General features: G+C 41.3%; 1 protein-coding gene and 1 long non-coding RNA gene across 2 annotated transcripts in view; one reads left to right on the top strand and one right to left on the bottom strand.

Annotated features, from left to right (window-relative positions):
* SLC10A1 (solute carrier family 10 member 1) overlaps positions 1-18,945 on the bottom strand; it is a 23,634-nt gene continuing 4,689 nt past the window's right edge. The window contains exons 2-5 of the mRNA XM_069595150.1: positions 10,295-10,505; positions 3,527-3,705; positions 2,255-2,451; positions 1-467 (exon numbers count right to left, since the gene is read on the bottom strand). Coding sequence (XP_069451251.1) covers positions 298-467; positions 2,255-2,451; positions 3,527-3,705; positions 10,295-10,505 — 757 coding nt within the window. The 3' untranslated portion in view covers positions 1-297. The remainder of the gene's footprint in view (positions 468-2,254; positions 2,452-3,526; positions 3,706-10,294; positions 10,506-18,945) is intronic.
* LOC138443187 (uncharacterized) overlaps positions 4,803-18,945 on the top strand; it is a 23,670-nt gene continuing 9,527 nt past the window's right edge. Inside the window, exons 1-2 of the long non-coding RNA XR_011258008.1 lie at positions 4,803-5,733; positions 5,982-6,187. This is a non-coding gene — a long non-coding RNA (uncharacterized lncRNA). The remainder of the gene's footprint in view (positions 5,734-5,981; positions 6,188-18,945) is intronic.

The raw sequence follows: 18,945 nt of genomic DNA on the forward strand, positions 1-18,945 counted from the left end.
TTTGATTTTAGGGTGAAAGCCCATTTATTAACCAACTCAGAAATTGCTTTTTTATGCCTATTAGGCACTGTTCTGGGGATGCAAAGGCAGTTTTGGTGCCTGCCTTTGTAGGGCTATCCTTGAATAAGTCTTTCATTTTTAAAAACAGGTATCAAGTCCTGAGCTGAGGACAGGTTAGCCTTGTGGGGTGGACTCCCACTTTGTTCTCCATGCAAGCCTTAATGATTCTGATAGTTTATGCTGGAAATGCTGGAGAAAGCCTAAGAACACCACAGGTGGTTCCTCTTTCTGCTCTCTTCAGTTTGCCACGTTGAGTTGCTCAATTGCCTTCTGACCAGAATCCAGCTCTTTGGGGAAGGCTGAAGTAAACCCAACATTACACTCCTCCCCTTTGTAAGTGCCATTTCCCAGAGCTGTTGGGAGGGTTTCTTCAGTTGCATCAACTTTGTAGGTCATTTTTGTGTTATCTGTAAAGTTGAAAAGGGTCATGGGTTAGGACGAACAAAAGAGTGATTAAAAAACTTCTGTCTGGGGGATAATATCAACTTACCCTTAGGGTATGCTGTATTTTTTTCTCTTATCTCTTGTCCACCTCTCTCCCCATGACTTAGTCAAACTGAGGAAAAATTAGGTTTCCCCTCAACAACTCTAATGATAATACTAGAAACAAAAGGTCTAATAAAGAGCGCTAAGGTCTAGAGAACACTGACTCTGCTTCACTCCATCTCTATCATCTTAGTACAGCGGTACAGTTGGGGAGTTGAGTTCATGTAAGCAGTGCTTGACTTGCATTCAGGGAGCCAGTAGGGGCAGGGAGCACAGCGCTGTAAGTGGGAAGTCTTCCCAGAGGGTTTCCATACGCCTGCTGTGGTGTTGGGTTTACTTCTGCATACATGGTGGTAGCAAGGAGATATGCTTAGGGTTCACTCTTCCGTTTTCCCATCTTTCTAGAAGGGTATAAGAGTCCAAAGCACAAAAACTGACAGATTCTTAAACTTGAACACCACTTGGGCCCAGACAGTATGTGAGATGAGTAATTTTCACTTAGTTTTCTCACAAGGATCTTCCTACATATATTGATGTCTAGAACCAGAGGCTGTAGAAAATGGCCTTTTGGCATTTCAGCCCTTTCTGGTACTAAAACCGCAAGCCTGGGGGTCTGGAATTGAGGGTGGAAATCTTGAATGGTAACAAATAGCTTGAGTTGCTTTTGGAGAAGTATCAGACTGTATACTTACCCATAGCTCTGTAGTTTTCAAGCAGAGCTGAGTATAAAAATGGTTCATAAGTAATGATCAGTTATTTATTGGTTCCTTTTTGACTGCTTGATAACCAAGATTACATCTTTTAAGTTACTGTAAGTCTTCATTTGTTACTGTAAGATAAATTCTACCAGGGTAAGTTGTATCTTCTAGGGTGTGAATCAGTCTCTGGGTCTTGAGGAGGTCTTCAAGACATCCTCAAGTTCATGGGAAGTTGAGTCGGTTAAGAATGAGTGGTTAAGATGAATATACTACTAATGTTTAGAGTTATAAAATATTGAAATATGTTGCCAAATGAGATTGAGTTTTCTGGGTTTGAAAAAAGATACTGAAGAAAGACGAATATTTGATGTTTGCTTTGAGGAAAGGAGTCAGTGCGCTTTCTTGAAGTTTGTATCTTGAAGAGAATGAATACTCTTGAGCATCTTAAAAAAGATGCTGTAGGCTAGGAATTTGTGAATCCAGTAGTAATTAGATTAAATCTAGATTAATGTGAATCCAGTAGTAATGATTAAATCCAGATTAATAGTTGACTTTTTGTTAGTGTGTAACCAGAGTTGGAATCCTCATTTTTTGATTTTGTTTTATTAGACTACATTGCTTTCATGTTTTCCCTCATAAAGCAATGCCAGTGGTGGGGGCTCTGACCTGGTTTCATGGCTTGAGAACCTACACTTAACACAGAATCTTACTGATGCCATAACCATGTAATGCTTAAGACAGTTCTGTCTGATTAATCCTAAATCCTGCATGGTCTTCCCCAGTTAAAGCAGCCCAAATCCCACCATGAGGCAAAGTCCCAGTGAAAATGAGATGCACTTATTATCAGTAGTTTGATTCTTTGGAATTCCTTCCTGCACATTGGTGCTGTGTGGTTCCTAATGACTTTATGGGTTACAGCCCCTCCTGAAAGGTCCTTGCCAGAGACAGTTGCTGGCTAAATCATGTCCCAGGTGAGAGTAGAGCTCAAAGGGGAATGATTCAGTACTTACCGCTGGAATGCTTGCATTTCTCATAGCACCTAAAGATGGCAACAAGGAGAAGCCCTTCTCCAACCTGGAAAATCATATAGAGGAGAGGAAAGAAGAAAAGTGGTCCGATGACTTCAGGGGGGAAGGTCACATTGAGGATGGTGGAGCAGAGTTGAATATTTTGGCATCCAGTCTCCATGCTGACAGTGCGTTTGGATCTGTGTTGATTAAAAAATAACCAAATACCTTCAGAGAAGGGACGTAAGGGTGCAACTTCACTTGTTCATCTTTCTCCCAAGTACTTTATAAGACAGACTGACAGTCCAACACAGAAAGATGGAACTGAGCCATGTGCACAGGGTTTTGAGAAAAGTCAAATCGACGCCTCTCTTAGGTCACTAATCCAGCCTTGTGGAAGATGGTGACTAGTAGGTCCATGTTGGGGAGTTTTTAATCAGGGAATTTTTGATTAGCTTAGAAATCTACAATTTGTCACTTGTGGAATTACCAAAATGAATTTTGGAGAAAATGTCTGCTTCCGGGGAGAAAAGATATGAGCCAGTATCATTCATTGGCACATGTTGGTTACATATAGGACAATCAGGATTTCAGCGTAAAGTAAAAAATTGTCTAAATGTCTGGGAACCTTGTCCTGTGGTCCAATCTCTGGCTTGGATGTCTTCAAAACACAACTGAAAGTTTGGTTCCATGATCAGCCTTTAGAACACATTCTCTTGCTTTACACTTATGGGCTAAAGAATATACTGTTACATTTATTTATTTATTTATTTTGTACTGTTATGTTTAATACAACATTTTATTTACTGAATTGCAGTTAGTGATTAAAATAGTTCTTTGCTAAAAAATTGTGAGCACTGTCTCTGCACATTTATTATAAAGTTGCCGCCCCAAGGTGGTATGTTACAACTAAAACCTAGACAGAAAAGGAGGCAAAGGGGAAGGGATCCGTTTCCTCATCTAGGCTTGTCATGAAGACATGGAGCTACTCCGCTGCCCTTTACTACCAGGGAGTTGGGCAGGTGGTGGCATCTAGGCTCTGCTAGGGAGCACTTTGCCATGAACTGTTCCTCTTTGCATGATTAGATACCTTTGGATTTTGTTTCTTTGTGTTATTCATCCAGTACCTTTACTCCTCACTGTTCCTCAGTCCAAATTTCCTTGTTCCGTTTTTGCATTTGAATATATTGCTTAAAAATTATCTTCCCCAGGTTGTGGATCTTATCTTTATCCTGAGAGGTGTGGGACAGTGGGACCTAAAACAATAATACCTACCGTCCATTGAGGCAAAAAAGAGCAGAGAGAAGGTAGCCTAGCAGGAAGCCGATGAAAGGCATCAGGGAGGAGGTGGCCAGCAAGTGTGGTGTCATGACAAACAAGATGCTCTTGCCCACGTTGAGGGCGGAGAGCACTACAACAGCCACACTGCACAAAAGCAGGAGGATGATCCCTCCCTGCAAAGAAGGACGAGAAGAAAAGGCAGTTAGAAGGCTGTGGGGATACGGAGGAGCACAGAGGGCTAGGGGAACACTGGTGGATATGGAAGGTGGAAAACATTTTAATAAACGTATTTGAAGTGGACGGGAATACGCAAGACCTTTATCATCATCTTGGATTTCTTATCTTTAGCTGGGCAGCTTCCTGGAGGTCATAGATCTGATTACCATGTTACTGAAAGCTCAGCCAGACATAGTTTCTGATAGACATCTCTGAGTAGCGGGTTTTCAGTGAAGTGCTGTGACTCTGAAGGATGAGACTATTCAGCCCTCTGGCAAAGTGGATATTGTAAACAAAAGTTCTCTTTACACATCCCAACAATACTTCGGATGCTCTGGATATTTTGGAACTGAGTAGAAGCTGTTCTTAGAACCTGTCATACTTGTCTTAAATACCTCTTTTATGGGTAGGGACTTCATCTATTTTAGGATGAATCTGATTTCTGGAAGTTGCCAAAAGTCATTTGAAGCAACGCTGGTTAAAGCAGGTAATGAAGTCAGATAATGTGGTTTTAGATCTAAATGATGTATAGGGATGAGTGCTTTTCTTGAGTGACTTGCAAATTGGGATGATAGGAAAGTTCCTAAAAGGAGTTTCAAATAGCTCAGGTAATAATGGCATCTTTAGAAACAGTGCAGGTCCACCCTACCCCATATAAGAGCTGTGAAAGCAGCTGTCATCAGGAACAATGGTATGTTTTTATTTTAAAATTATGATTTTATAGTTGGATCTTAACACACCACTTAGAATTTTCAGTAGGCAATTTATCATGAAATTAGAATGTTAAGAATTTTCTCTACTAACAAGGATTCAGGGTTTCAAAGTGTGTTATATGTCTGCATTTTAGAGAGTGACATCTAAACTGATGAAATACTTGCATAAACTTAAGCTCTCATCTTCTGAGTTGAGGTGTTTAGTCACTAACTTGTGTCCGACTCTTTGCAACCCCATGGACTGTAACCACCAGCCTCCTCTGTCCATGGGATTTCCCAGGCAAGAATACTGGAGTGGGTTGCCATTTCCTTCTCCAGGCGATCTTCCTGACCCAGGGATTGAACCCTCATCTCCTGTGCTGACAGGCGGATTCTTTACCACCGAGCCATCAGAGAAGCCTCGTCTTCTCAGTAAAAGTGTGTGCTGCAAACTTTGCTTGAACTTACTGTGTTCTGTAATGGTTATGGTTCCATTTCCAGCTCATTTCACACCTGTGTTTGGTTATTTCCTAAGGCTCAGATGGTAAAGCGTCTGCCTACAATGGGGGAGGACCCAGGTTCGATCTCTGGGTCGGGAAGATCCCCTGGAGAAGGAAATGGCACCCCACCCCAGTACTCTTGCCTGGAATATCCCATGGGCGGAGGTGCCTCGTAGGCTACAGTCCATGGGGTTGCAAAGAGTTGGACACGACTGAGTGACTTCGCTTTCACTTTAATGCGATTTAAAAAAAAAATGTGGTGAAATATGTAGAACACAAAAGTTGCCATTTTACCCATTTTTGAGTATAATTCAGTGGCATTAATTACATTCAGTGTTGTCCTAGTGACAGTTTAAGGTTTATTTATATTGCTCTAATTGCAACTGCGCAGTTCAGCCTGTGTTTCTAAACCGTGTTGCAACTGATAATCATATAAAACAACACCTGTACTGTTGGTGGTCCTGTCCCAGGATAGGAAGGAATCTCGCTAGTAACAGCGTGGTTTAAGTTTTATCAAGAGACTATTAACTGATGTAACTGACAGGGAAGCCTGGAGTGCTGCAGTCCATGGGGTTGCAAGAAGTCGAACACAACTGAGTGACTGAACAAAAATTAACTGATTAACTGCTTAGTTCACCTTTGGGTTTTGAATTAATTTCTCCTTTTGGACTTTTGCCTCTTGGGTTTGTCCCCTACCTGATGTCCAGATTTTGTTCTGAAGAGTGTAAGGAAGAATGTAGGAGGTATTGGGCTACAAGGATTGTCTGTGAATCTGGAAGCCCTCTTTCTCTGCGTGAGTATTAAGCCCTCATTCTCATTCTCCCATTCTTGGGGCCTTTAGAGTGGCGGTGAGCATAGACATGGATGTGACCCTGGTGTGAAAACTGGCTTAGCCCTCCTCAGGGTGTGTAAACTGGTGAGTCATTCAGCTTTTTGAATGAGGTTGACAGCACAGCACCTAGCATCTTAGAACGACTGACTGCGTTGTAGCTTGTAGGGAAGGGAGTGGAGCTTAACATCCCGGCTTCTTGTCGCTCTCAGATCTCCTGCCCATGACCTCTTGCTGAGAAGAGAGGCCGCAGTCATCATCGTTTCATAGGGCACCATGTTTTCTGTCACCTGCATTGCCCTGTCAGTGCTGACTGAAGCTGTGATGAGTGTGCGTCCATTGATGGGCAGCCAGCTCAGCTTGCCAGTGATCCAGGAGATAACCTGGCCTAACTCTTCCCATGTAGGTGACCTGGTAGGTGAGTGACCCAGTGAGGAAGTCAGTCCTCTCATTTAGGGAGTTTGTAGAGTTACAGAGAGGGGGAGGCAAGAGCAGAGACAAGTGTGAAAATTTGGACACGGAGGCCTGCAGGCTGCAGAAGTCACAAGGTGGCATAAACTGAGACAAAGGAAAGTCAGGTCATTGATCAGTAGCAGCAGGTGTGGGGAAAGCGTAGGTAGCGTGGTTGAATCAGTGTCAGGGTGGGATCTTTATTGTAGTGAGAATAGTGAGGCTTATGTGAAGAGTGACACCTGGCCTGTGTCATGCTCAGGCTCACCGACTTTGTAACCTCATGGGCTTGAATGAACTCCTGCATGGGTGAGTTACAGTATTACTTGAATCACCTTTCCACATGGTGAAAGTGTTAGTTGCTCAGTTGTGTCTGACTCTTTGTGACCCCCTGTAGCCTGCCAGTCTCCTCTGTTCATGGAATCTTCCAGGCAAGAATACTGGAGTGGGTTGCCAATTCCTTCTCCAGGGGGATTCCAGACCCAGGTCTCCCACATTGCAGGCAGATGCTTTACCATCTGAGCTACCAGGGAAGCCCAAATAGAGCATCCTTAAAATTGTATCTTGGTGTGTTTAAACGTGACCTCTCACTAGGGAATGCAACTGGTTGAGCAGTTGATGTGATTTTTATGTGGTTCTTTGTTACTGGCTCCTGTCTTTCCAGTCCAGGCGTATCTCAGCCCTTTTAATGTTCTCTGGGGTCATTTGCTGTAGAATTGAGTCATGAATGTATAACAAAACAGGAATGAGAGACACTCCCTGGGCCTCAGTTATTCTGTATATAAAATGGGAATAAGGCAGGAGACTACTTCATCTTGAAGCCCTCTCTAGCTTTAAGATCTGAGATTCTTTTTTCCACCCTCAGAACACTTTAAAAAAAAAATTGAAGTGTACTTGATTTACAGTGTTGTGTTAATTTCTGCTGTACAGCAAAGTGACTCATATTTCGCATTCTTTTACATTTCATCACAGGATATTGAATATAGTTCACTGTGCTATGCAGTAGGCCCTTGTCCATCCATTATGTATATATCAGTTTACTAACCCCAAACCGCCATTCCATCCCTTCTCTACTGCCCCTCTCCCTCTTGGCAACAAGTCTGTTCTCTATGTCTGTGAGTCTGTTTCTGTTTCACAGTTAAGTTCATTCATGTTATATTTTAGATTCCACATATAAGTGATGTCTTACAGTATTTGTTATTCTCAGAAGAATACTTAGATCAGGAGACATGTTCTTATATCAGTTGCTTTTGGGATTCTAGTCTCTGGTTTCACCTATAAAGTGGAGGAGGGCAGAGTTGCTTTAAGTGATATCAGGGGTCATTTCATATTTTTATCTTCTGTGATATGTATTTTCTTTTGTTCCTACATTCCACAAGCTCTTTAGTAAGTGAGATGATAGGTTCATGTTTCTGGTTTTCTGTTTTTCTACTAATGTGTAGGAGAGACAGGATTTGTTCTTTATTCCTTTGTTTATTCTCAGGCATTAGATGTGAGTGTTGAGAATTCAGTGTTAACACACAGCCTTGAGATCTTGCTTCTTGCAGGTGGGTGGGGAATAAAAATGAGTGGTATTTTTAATACAGTACGATCAGTGCTACAAGGATGTTGGGTGATAAGGGAGCAAATAGGACACACATTCTGTCCAAGCTTGTGGGTTAAGAACAGCTTCCTAGAGGAGGTGCTAATTGTGTTGAGACTTGAAGGACGTGTCCAGTGAAAGGTGGTGGTGAAGGAGGTGGGATTTTGGAGAGAGGAGTATTCCAGGCAGAGGGAAGGGCATGTGCAAAGAAAAGAGCTGACCCTGGAGAGGTTGGTTGAGACCAAATCAAGAAAGGACTGAGGAGCCTCATCACTCCTGGGGTAGAATAAGGAACCAATGAGGGGCTTTAAGAGTCGAGTGACATGATAGTTTGTTCTTTCCACACTCAGGTTAAAATTAGGTAAGGGAACCAGGTTAGAAGACTGAGTAGCTCAGTGAGTGAGGAGAGTGGCCTGAGTGAAGACAGTGGATGCAGGGATGGAGAGACATGGGCTCAAGCAAGAGACGGCAGAACTGGCAATCGGTGATCAGTGTGGGTGGGGAGGGAGGGAGGACGCGGAGAATGGCTTTCTGGTTTCTGGCTCAGGCAGTTGGGCACATTAAATGCTTCAGTGAGGTGATCACACAGGGAGGAGGGAAGAGCAAGTTTTGAGGAAATGGTTTAAATTTAAAACATACTGAGTTTTAAATGCCTGAGACATATTCAGTAGAAAGATTTGGTAGTTAATACATGGATGCTGGAGTCAGGAGAGACGTGAGAGCTGAAGATACTGTTCTGGTGGTCATTAGCTTGTAGATAGCTGTTGAGTTGGGCCAGATCTCATGGTGGGAAGGTCCCGGGCTTAGGTAAGAAAAGCAGAAACCTTGGGCTGAATGCAGAGAAGTAACCTTTGCCAGAGGAACTCAAAAGGGAGTTTGAAAAGAAATGCCAGAGAGGTGGTAGGAAAGCAGGTGCCCTGTCACTGAAGCTGAGGAGAAAGATTTCTGAGGTGGAGGCAGTGGTCAGCCATATCAAAAACTGCTAAAGGAAGAGTTGAGTCAAGTCTGTTGGATTTGGTGAAGGAAGTGGAGCAGGTGGTCATCAAAATGTGAGTGGATGGGAGACCGAGGAGTAGACAGTGATCCATGAGGGTGGTCACTGGAGAACAGCCCTGGGGGCTGGGTGCGCGTGGAAGGTAGGTGGGGGCAATGGGTGTCTCCTGGGACATGGCTAGGAAGGGGAGGAAAGACATGTTGGCTGAAACAGGAAGTACAGTCCAGTGACTACTTACTAAAAAAAGGAGAGATGTAAACCAGAACCGACGTTGATTGGGAAGAATTAATGTGGTGTCATTCTAGAAATGAGAGTGAGGAGGAGGCTATGGGGATAGAGGATATGATGAATAAAAGGAGATTACTGAGAAGCAAGGGTGAAAGCAGAAGATGCCGTCCAGAGCAGAGTGGGGTGATCAGCCATTTGGCAGGAGACTTCACATCTTCCAACAGGTCGGGAGGGGAACTGGCCGTGGTGTTAGGACTGCACCAGGGCAAGTGCAAAAATCTACCTTTGACGATGGTACTGTGAAAATTGAAAGACCCTGGAAACCCGACCAAACCTCTGTTCCAGGCCTAAAGCTGCTGCCAAGCTTTGCGCTTCCAAGTAGTGTACCCTGTAGACCGGCTCAAAGGCGTAGACCCAGGGGCAGGAACAAAAAACAGGCCTTCAGGAAGCAGAGTTTATACTGAGGACAAGGTTGGCACTTGTATCCCAGGGATGAGCAGTGAACCAGAGGAGAGACTGATGGGGACTGAGCTCCAAGGTCATAAGAGTTGGCAGAGGGAACTCTTAAGGGTCTGTTTTTTCCAAAGGCAAGACAGTGGCATGATGCCCTCATAGCATTCCCCCACACCCTTTGGGACCAACTCTCCACTTTCCTCCCATCCCATTCCCAAAGTGCTAGGAGTGTGCCTACCAGCTCTCTGGTCTCTTCCCTTCCACCTTCTCATCTAGTCAGCCATGTCTGCCTTTGGTCTCCCTCTGAACTCCTCTATTCAGGCGTTTCCTTAGGCTTACCCAAATCTGACCCTTTCTTCATGGTTTGGCTCAGGACCACCCCTCCTTCCATCCTCCAGAGAAACCTTTCTTGACTACCTGGCCCTTACTGACCTTACCTTCATGCATTCTGCCAATGCCTGACTATACACTGCTGGGTCTTGTTTCTCACGTGTACTGATTTTCTGCGAGTAAACTCTTTGAGAACAGTGAATCCTTAGAGAGTAGCATAAAACTTAACATCTAGTAGGCACATGATAAAAGCTTAATTATCAAAATGATTGTAGATTGTGTGCAGTGTTTTCCTTTTTTTCCTGCTAACGCTTCAGAAATACTGATGTGCATTACCATCTGATGAAGTAGGTTGTATCAATAGCAGACTTTTTTTTTTAAGCAAGGAAAGAAAACTGACACAGAAAAAGCCCAAATGACTTGGTTCAAGCCATTCACTGCTATGATGGTGGGGTTCTCACTCCCTGCCCAGACCCCCAGCTTCTTACCTTGGTGACATAGGGTACGTATTTTGGCCGTTTGGATTTGAGGATGATGCCTATGGTGCAAGGGATGAGAATCAGGAACAGTGATATCACGATGCCGCCGTAGGGCACCTTGTCCTTCAGGGACCCGTCGTAGATGCCCCTGGAGTAAAGGTACAGGAGGAGGGGCATCATGCCCAGGGCAAAGAAGGTGGAGCAGGTGGTCATCACGATGCTGAGAGGGAGACAGGAAAAATGCAGAGAGAGAGCGTGCTCATTAATTCAGGCCTACCTCATTTCATTGCAGTTCACAGTTGTGGTTTTACAAAATGAGCGTTCATGGCAATCCTGCATCAAGCAAGTCTGTTGGTGCTGTTTTTCCAAGAGCATTTGCTCATTTAGTGTCTCGTCATGTTTTAGTAAGTCTCGCAGTATTTCACGCTTTTTCATTGTATTTGTTACAGTGATTTTTGATATTACTATTGTAATTGTTTAGGGGCACTGCGAGTCATGCTCATGTAAGATGTCGAACTTCAAGGATATAAATATTGTGTGTGTTTTGACTGCTCCCCCTTTTCTCTCTCCTCGAGCCTCCTTGTTCCTTGAGACACAATACTGAAATTAGGCCGATTACGAACCCTACACTCGTCTCTTAAGTGTTCACGTGAAAGGTAGAGTCAGATGTCTCTTATGTTGTTAAGTTAAAAGGTAGAAATGTTTACTCTTAGGAAATTCTGTGGAAATCCCAGGCAGGCTGAAGGCCAGGCCTCTTGAACCTAACAGCCAAGTTGTAAGTACAAGGGAAAAGTTCTTGAAGAAAATTATAAGTGCTACCCTAGTGAACTCACAAATGAGAAGAAAGCAAAACAGCCTTATGGAGAAAGTTGTAGTAATCTAAAGAGACAATCAAACCAGCCACAACAGTCCCTTAAGCCAAAGCTTGATCCAGATCAAGGCCTGAACTCTCTTCAGTTCTAGGAAGGCTGAGAGAGAGGAGGAATCTGCAGAAGAAACATGCATGTTTCTTGACATATGCATATATGCAAGTGCAGGGTGAAGCAGCAAGTTCTCATGTAGAAGCTGCAAGTTATCCAGAAGGTCTTCCTAAGATCATCAGTGAAGATGGCCATGCTAAACAGATTTTCAGTGCAGGTGAAACAAAAGATGAATCTACAGCTCCCATAGATAGTAACTCCTCTGACGGATCTGTGCAAAGTTAACAGAAAATCTTCAGGAAAGGATTCACTATTCTAGATGGCCATTCATGATTCCTGAAAGAGGTCAAAATATCAATGTTACAGGAGTTTAAAAGAAGCTAATTGCAACCCTCGTGGATGACTTTGAGCAATTCAAGACTAGTGGAGGAAGCAACTACAGATGTGACTGGTGAAAATAGCAAGAGAACTAGAAGTGGAGCCTGAAAATGTGACTGAATTGCTGCAACTCATGGTGAAACTTGAATGGATAAGGAGTTGCTTCTTACAGATGAGCAAAGAAAGTGGTTTCTTGGGGTGGAATCTACAACTTGTGAAGATGCAGTGAAGATTGTTGGAATGACAACAGAGCATTTAGAATTTTATGTAAACTTAGTTGATAAAGCAGTGGCAGGGTTTGAAATGATTGACTTCAATTTTGATAGAAGTCCTACTGTGCATAAAATGCCATCAAACAGCGAAATCATTTGTGAAGAAAGAGAAGGGAAGAGTCAATCGATGGGGCAAACTTCACTGTCTTATTTTAAGAAATTGCCACAGTCACCCTCACCTTCAGGAGCCACCATCCTGATCAGTCAGTAGCTGTCAACATTGAGGCAACACCCTCTACTGGCAGAAACATTACAGCTTGCTGAAGGCTCAGATGATGGTTAGCATTTTTTAGCAATAAAGTATTTTAAAATTAAGGTATGTATATTTTTTTAGACACAATGCTATTGCACCTTTAATAAGTTACAGTATAGTTTAAACATAACATGTATATGCACCAGGAAACTGAAAAATCCACATGACTTACAATATTGTGATATCCTGCTTTATGGTAGTGGTTGGGAAATGGACTTGCAGTATCCCCAGGGCATGCCTGTACTATTTGTGGTGTGCCTGCTATGTGCCAGGCATGGCGTGAAGAATCTTACATACGTTGCTTTGTTTCCTCTTCCCAGTAGTTGGAGGAGGTAAGCATACGATCTCCTTTTTACTGATGAGGAGGAAGCTGGGGACTTGAAGGGTTGTGACTTGCCTAGGATCACAAAGGTGGGAAGGCTGAGGCAGGATTTGAACCCACGTCCCTGTACACTTCACTGTGAAAGGAGCCATTTTGATCTCCTCCATAATAGAACTCTTTGCTCTCTATACTTGTACATATGCACAGCCCGTTTTGAAAAAAGCTGTGCGATCCCATCACTGACTGTAGCCCATTGGATCGTAGAATAACACCTGACCTACAGTGGCTAAGTGCCTGCCTTTAGAGCCTACGGCATGGCTGGACATAGTGGTTCTGTGACTAAAATAACAAAGATCAAGCACATCAAGAACATTTTCTCTCAGGGAGTTTGAATGCATACACAATTACAGAGCACTTGGTCTTTGAGAGTGGGTGGCATGGGAGGGATTTCAGGCAAAAACCAAAAAACATGCAAAGAAAAAGCAGTAAACAGAGGTTATGATTAAGTGTGAAAGTCACTCAGTCTTATCTGACTCTTTACAACCCATAGTCCATGGAATTCTCCAGGCCAGAATACTGGAGTGGATAGCCTTTCCCTTCTCCAGGGGATCTTCCCAACCCAGGGATTGAACCCAGGTCTCCTGCATTGCAGGTGGATTCTTTACCAGCTGAGCCACAAGGGAAGCACATATGATTAAGAGGACTGTGTAAAAAAAAAGAAAAAGTTAATTGAAGGAGCACAATAGTGGAATATTAGAGAAGGCAGCAATAGTTACCCACTGTTAAGTGACTAGATAATCTGGTCATCAGACCTGTTTTATATCTTGAATAATATTCTAGTCCCCAGCACTTGAGGACTTCTTAGGTGGTGCTAGTGGTAAAGAACCTGCCTGCCAAAAACGGAGATGTAAGAGATGTGGGTTTGAGCCCTAGGTTGGGAAGATCCCCTGGAGGAGGGCATGGCAGCCCACTCCAGTATTCTTGCCTGGACATTCCCATGGAGCCTGGCAGGCTACATTCTGGTCTGAAGCAGCATGCACACGTACACACACCCAGCATTGATAATCTCATGTCCTTTATGTTTTGGCTTATCTTTAACATTATTTAAGATAAATTGAGTGTGAGTTTCAGATCTTGAATAATAATGTATCTTCCCAGTTCTCATTTGTATCCTAACTGTCCTATTGCTCTCTGCATTTGGAATCTCATCCTTGTTAATCTCAGAACACTGTAAGAAGAGGCCCTTCAGGAAGACCAATGGAGAGAGGAAGCTGCTAGGGAACATTCTTGGATTTGTAGACATTTACTTCACAATATATGTTTTGGCTTCCATTCTAGTGAGAAGGTTGGGGATGAGGGGTTGATAGGACCCCAGGAAAGCTGCATGAAGTGTGTGTTCCTCCTCTCCATAGCCCTATTCACTATCGACACATTCATTGTTTTTATAGAGATCAAATATGACTCAAATGACCATCAACTACATCCTAGTCCAAAGGGTCTGGCGTATAGCCATCAAGAACATAATTGGTGGATGTATCACAAGGAGTCAGAAGCTGAGGAGAGACCCTCAAAAGATACTGTGGGCTGAATAATGGGAACCTCCCCACAACATACTCATGAACACCTAAAACACTTAAGCACATACTCCAGCTTGTAAGAAACTGAGGGAGGTTTCCAGGCACTAGAAACAATGTTGAGCAATTAGTAGGTAGGCTTGTGCTGAAGCTGCAGCATGTGGAGTAGGTGGTAGGGTGTTAGTCTTGGTAATCTGGTGTTTAGGTTTTAATACATCAATACTCCAAAAGGACTATTGGAAAAATAGAACATCTAATTCTCTTATGGGTTGAAAATGAAATCATAATGGAAAAAAGGAATAGAAGAATATAGTATTTTAAAATATGGGGAGATGACAGGATGAGATGGTTGGATGGCATCACCAACTCGGACATGAGTTTGAGCAAGCTCTGGGAGTTGGTGATGGACAGGAAAGGCTGATGTGCTGCAATCCATGGGGTCGCAAAGAGTTTGACATGACTGAGCAACTGAACTGACTTTGGATTAGATAATGATTTCTTAGATGTGATACCTAAATCACAGGAAACCAAAGGAAAAACTTTGACTTCAAAACTTAAAAAACTGTTTCAAAGGATACTCAAAATAAGTCTCCCACATAATGGGAGAAAATATTTGCAAATCATGTAAGTGTCCAGTGTCCAGAATATATAAAGAACTCTTATAATTCAACAGCTAAAAAACTCCAAATAACTCAATTTTAAAATGGGCAAAGGACTTGAATAGGCATTTCTCCAAAGATACACAGTTGGACAACAAGCACATGAAAAGATGCTCAACACCGTTAGTTATAAAAGAAATACAAATTAAAATGGATAATGAAATGATAAAGTGGTAAAACTGTTTCAAAGGATACTCAAAATAAGTCTCCCACATAATGGGAGAAAATATTTGCAAATCATGTAAGTGTCCAGTGTCCAGAATATATAAAGAACTCTTATAATTCAACAGCTAAAAAACTCCAAATAACTCAATTTTAAAATGGGCAAAGGACTTGAATAGGCATTTCTCCAAAGATACACAGTTGGACAACAAGCACATGAAAAGATGCTCAACACCATTAGTTATAAAAGAAATACAAATTAAAATGGATAATGAAATGATAAAGTGGTAATGAGATACCACTTCACATCCCCTAGTAGAGCTAAACAATAAAAATGATGGATAAGTCTCAGTGAGAATGTGGAGAAACTGGAATCCTCTTATGTTTTTGATGGGCATGTTAAAATAATATAACTGCTCTGGAAAAGTTTTGACAGCTCTAAAAAAATTAAACAGAGTTATCTACTGCTTCTTGGTATATACCCATAAGGAAAGCATATGTTTACACAAGTACATACAAGTGTTCATAGCAACATTAGTTATAGCTGAAAAGTGGAAAATAAAATATTGATGGATAAGCAAATTGTGGTATATTCATGTAATTGAATATTCTTCAGCCATAAAAAGCAATGAAGTACCACTATATATCAACTATCACATAGATGAATCTTGAAAACATGGCAAGAGAAGGAATCGAAAACAAAAGGCTAGGTATTATATGATTCCATTTGCATGAAATCTATAGGGACAGAAAATAGATCTGTGGTTGCTGGGGGCTGGAGAGAGAGAATGGGGAGTGACTGCTAATGTGTTTAAGTTTCTTTGGGGGATGATTAAAATATCCTGGAATTAGTGGTGATAGTTGTACATTGTGAGTATACTATAAACTACTGACTTGTACACTTTAAAAAGGTGAATTTTATGGTGTGTGAATTGTATCTTAAAAAAATTAAAAATCTAGAGGACAAATATATTCATCCTTAGGAAAATTTATAGCTTGAAATGTTTATGAAGGAAAAGAAGAAAGGTAATTAATATAATTATGTAAAATTAATAATTTATATAATTAATGAGCTAAGCTTTTTACTCAAGAGTTGGAAAGAGAAACTAAACCTAATGGAAGTAAGAGAAAATATTAGAGATGAGAGAATAAGCAATATAATTTAATTGAGGATCAATTACACCAAGAGCAAGTTCTTTACAAAGTCCGATAATATAAATACTTGCGGCAAGACTAGCCAAGAAAGAGGAGAATGGGCACAAATTGATGTTAGTATGAATGCAAAAAGAAATATAATTTCTGATACAGTAGAGATTTTAGAGGACCATAGAAGAAATCAAGGCTAGTCTTATATTTTCATTTTTGTATTCAGACTGAATGGACAATTTCCTGGGAAATATAATCTACAAAAACAAAATGAAGTTGAAAACCTGAATCAATTTAGACTCACTAAAGACATTTAATAAACACTTTGAAACCTATTATCCAAACCTCACATTAATGTATATAATTTTACAGTAGAGTTCTGCTAAACATTCAAAGTATAAATCATCTCAGTCTTATACAGAGTAAAGAAAGGGGAAACATGCCCCAAATTATATATGATTAATATGATTTTAGAACCAAAGGTAAAAAAGTCACATTACGAGAAAGAAAAATTAGGGACCATTCTCATTTATGAACACAGAAGCAAAAGTCACAAATAAAATGTTACCTAGTGAATCTAGCCATGCCTTTATAAAATAGTACAGTGAACAAAATGGGTTTATCCCAGCATATAAAAATGGTTTAATATTAGGCAGTTTACTGATATGTATCACTGCAGTATTGGATTAAAGAAAAAAATGGTATCATAGATGTAGGAAAGTGTCATTCAACAAAATCCAGTGTTCATGCATGGCAAAAATCAGCACACTAGCAACAGAATGGATTCCCTTAACCTGAAAAGGGTTATCTGTCAAAAAACCTACAGGAAATAGAAAACCTAATGGTGAAAAATTAGAGGAATAAAGGAAGGGTGCCTGTTCTCATCACATCACCTGCTGTAAATTACAGTCTGTACGTCTTTGCTAGCATTGCAAAACGAGAGATAGGAAAACTATACAGATGGGAAAGGAAGAAACTAAAATATGCCGATGATAGAACTGTCCACAGAGGAAATTCAAGTGAATTTCTATTATAACTAGTAGATAGAATCCATGGAATTCTGAATACATTAGCAATAAAAAATCAATTAAAAATTATACTATGAACAGTTATTAGTAAATGAATTTTTAATTATATGGAAGAACTTCCTAATATGAAATGATTGAATAAAAGGAAACCTGTACCAGTTTTGTGGATGGGAAGATTCAGTATTGATTTGTAAATTTAATGCAAACTTAACCAAACTTTCAGAAATAACTTGTCGACTTGAGAGTTAGTCTCAGAATTCAAATGAATGAGTAAAGGGTCAAAAATAATTAACATAATTTCCAAGAATAACAAGGTAGGGCAACTCCTTTCAATTATCAAGATTTATCATGGAGTTCTAATTAAGAAAATGTGATACGGATGCAAGAATAGCCACATAGAATAGAAGAGAGATCTCAGACATAAACCCATGCTTATTTGAGCATCTGATCAACAAGAGGTGGTGTTACAAGTTGCTGGAAAAAAATTCACTGATCCTAGGAATTTTTTCTATTCACATGGAAAAGATACAATTAGATCACAGAATACATATTAATAAATTAAAGATCTTCATGTGAGATGCAAAGCTTTAAAACTTCTCAAACAGGTGACTGTATATATGACCTTGAAGGCAGTTAAGTGTTTCTTAGATAATCCCCCAAATATAAAATGTCAAGGGAAAATATTAATACAGTTGGTTAAATTATAATACGCACTGTTTTATATCATTATCAAAACGTAAGGATAAGCCCCAAACTGGAAGTAGACTTGAAATATGTAAAAACAACAAATGACTACCAATTAATAAGAAGGAAGCCCATCCCATAGAAAAATAGGCAAAGGGCATTATTTTCAGAAAGGACACCCGAATGGCCAAAGAGATTTGAATAGGTGCTAGACCTCCTGTGAAAGTGAAAGTTGCTCAGTTGTGTCCGATTCTGCGACTCCATGGACTTCCATGGAATTCTCCAGGCCAGATACTGGAGTGGGTAGCCTTTCCCTTCCCCAGGGAATCTTCCTGACTCAGGAATCTAACCCGGGTCTCCCGCATTGTAGGTGAATTCTTTACCAGCTGAGCTACCAGGGAAGCCTATGATGAATTAAATTTAAAACCACCATGACATTTCACTTTGACCAAATAGAAAAATTGAAAAATCTGACAATTCCGAATACAGATGACGACACGGAGAAACAGGGACCTTCATACACTGCCCTGGGAAGTGAGAAGAACAACTACTCTGGATAGATGTTAGATGAAGATGTGCGACCCTCAAGACCCAGCAGTCCTGCGCTTGTGTATGCTCTCACAATGAGCATAGGGGCAGCAGGCAGAAGACTTGCTTAAACAGGAAATCCACACGAATGTCTGACGACAGGACAATGCAAGCAAACTATGGTCGTTGCGGTTTAGACGCTAAGCCATGTCCGACTCTTGAAACCCCGCGGGCTGTGGCCTGCCAGGCTCCTCTGTCCATAGAATTTTCCAGGCAAGAATACTGGAGTGGGTTGCCATTTCCTTCTCCAGGGGATGTTCCTGACCGCGGATCGAACCCGGGTCTCCTGCACTCCAGGCAGATTCTTAACTGACTGAGCTACCAGGGAAGCCTGGTACAAACTATACTGCAGTTCAAATGCACAAAATCACTCTTTTATTTTTAAACCTATCATCTCAAAGAAAGCAAGCTGTCAAATGATATGGGTAGTATGGTACAGTTCATGTAAAGTTTAAAAACATACAAATGCAGGAGTGTATCTTGCTGATGGATATATACATATATAGTAATATAAAATATAAAAGGGTTTGTGGAAGTGCTGAAAGTCAAATCCTGGGAGGTGCTCCCGTGAGCGTAGGGAGAGGGGAATGAGATTGGGAAGGGCAATCGGTGGGCTATAGTGCTAGCTATTGATCTCTGCCTGGGAGAAAGGCCACACACGAAACTTGTGGGCT

Source organism: Ovis canadensis, chromosome 7 (assembly GCF_042477335.2).
Source record: "Ovis canadensis isolate MfBH-ARS-UI-01 breed Bighorn chromosome 7, ARS-UI_OviCan_v2, whole genome shotgun sequence".
NCBI lineage: Eukaryota > Metazoa > Chordata > Mammalia > Artiodactyla > Bovidae > Ovis > Ovis canadensis.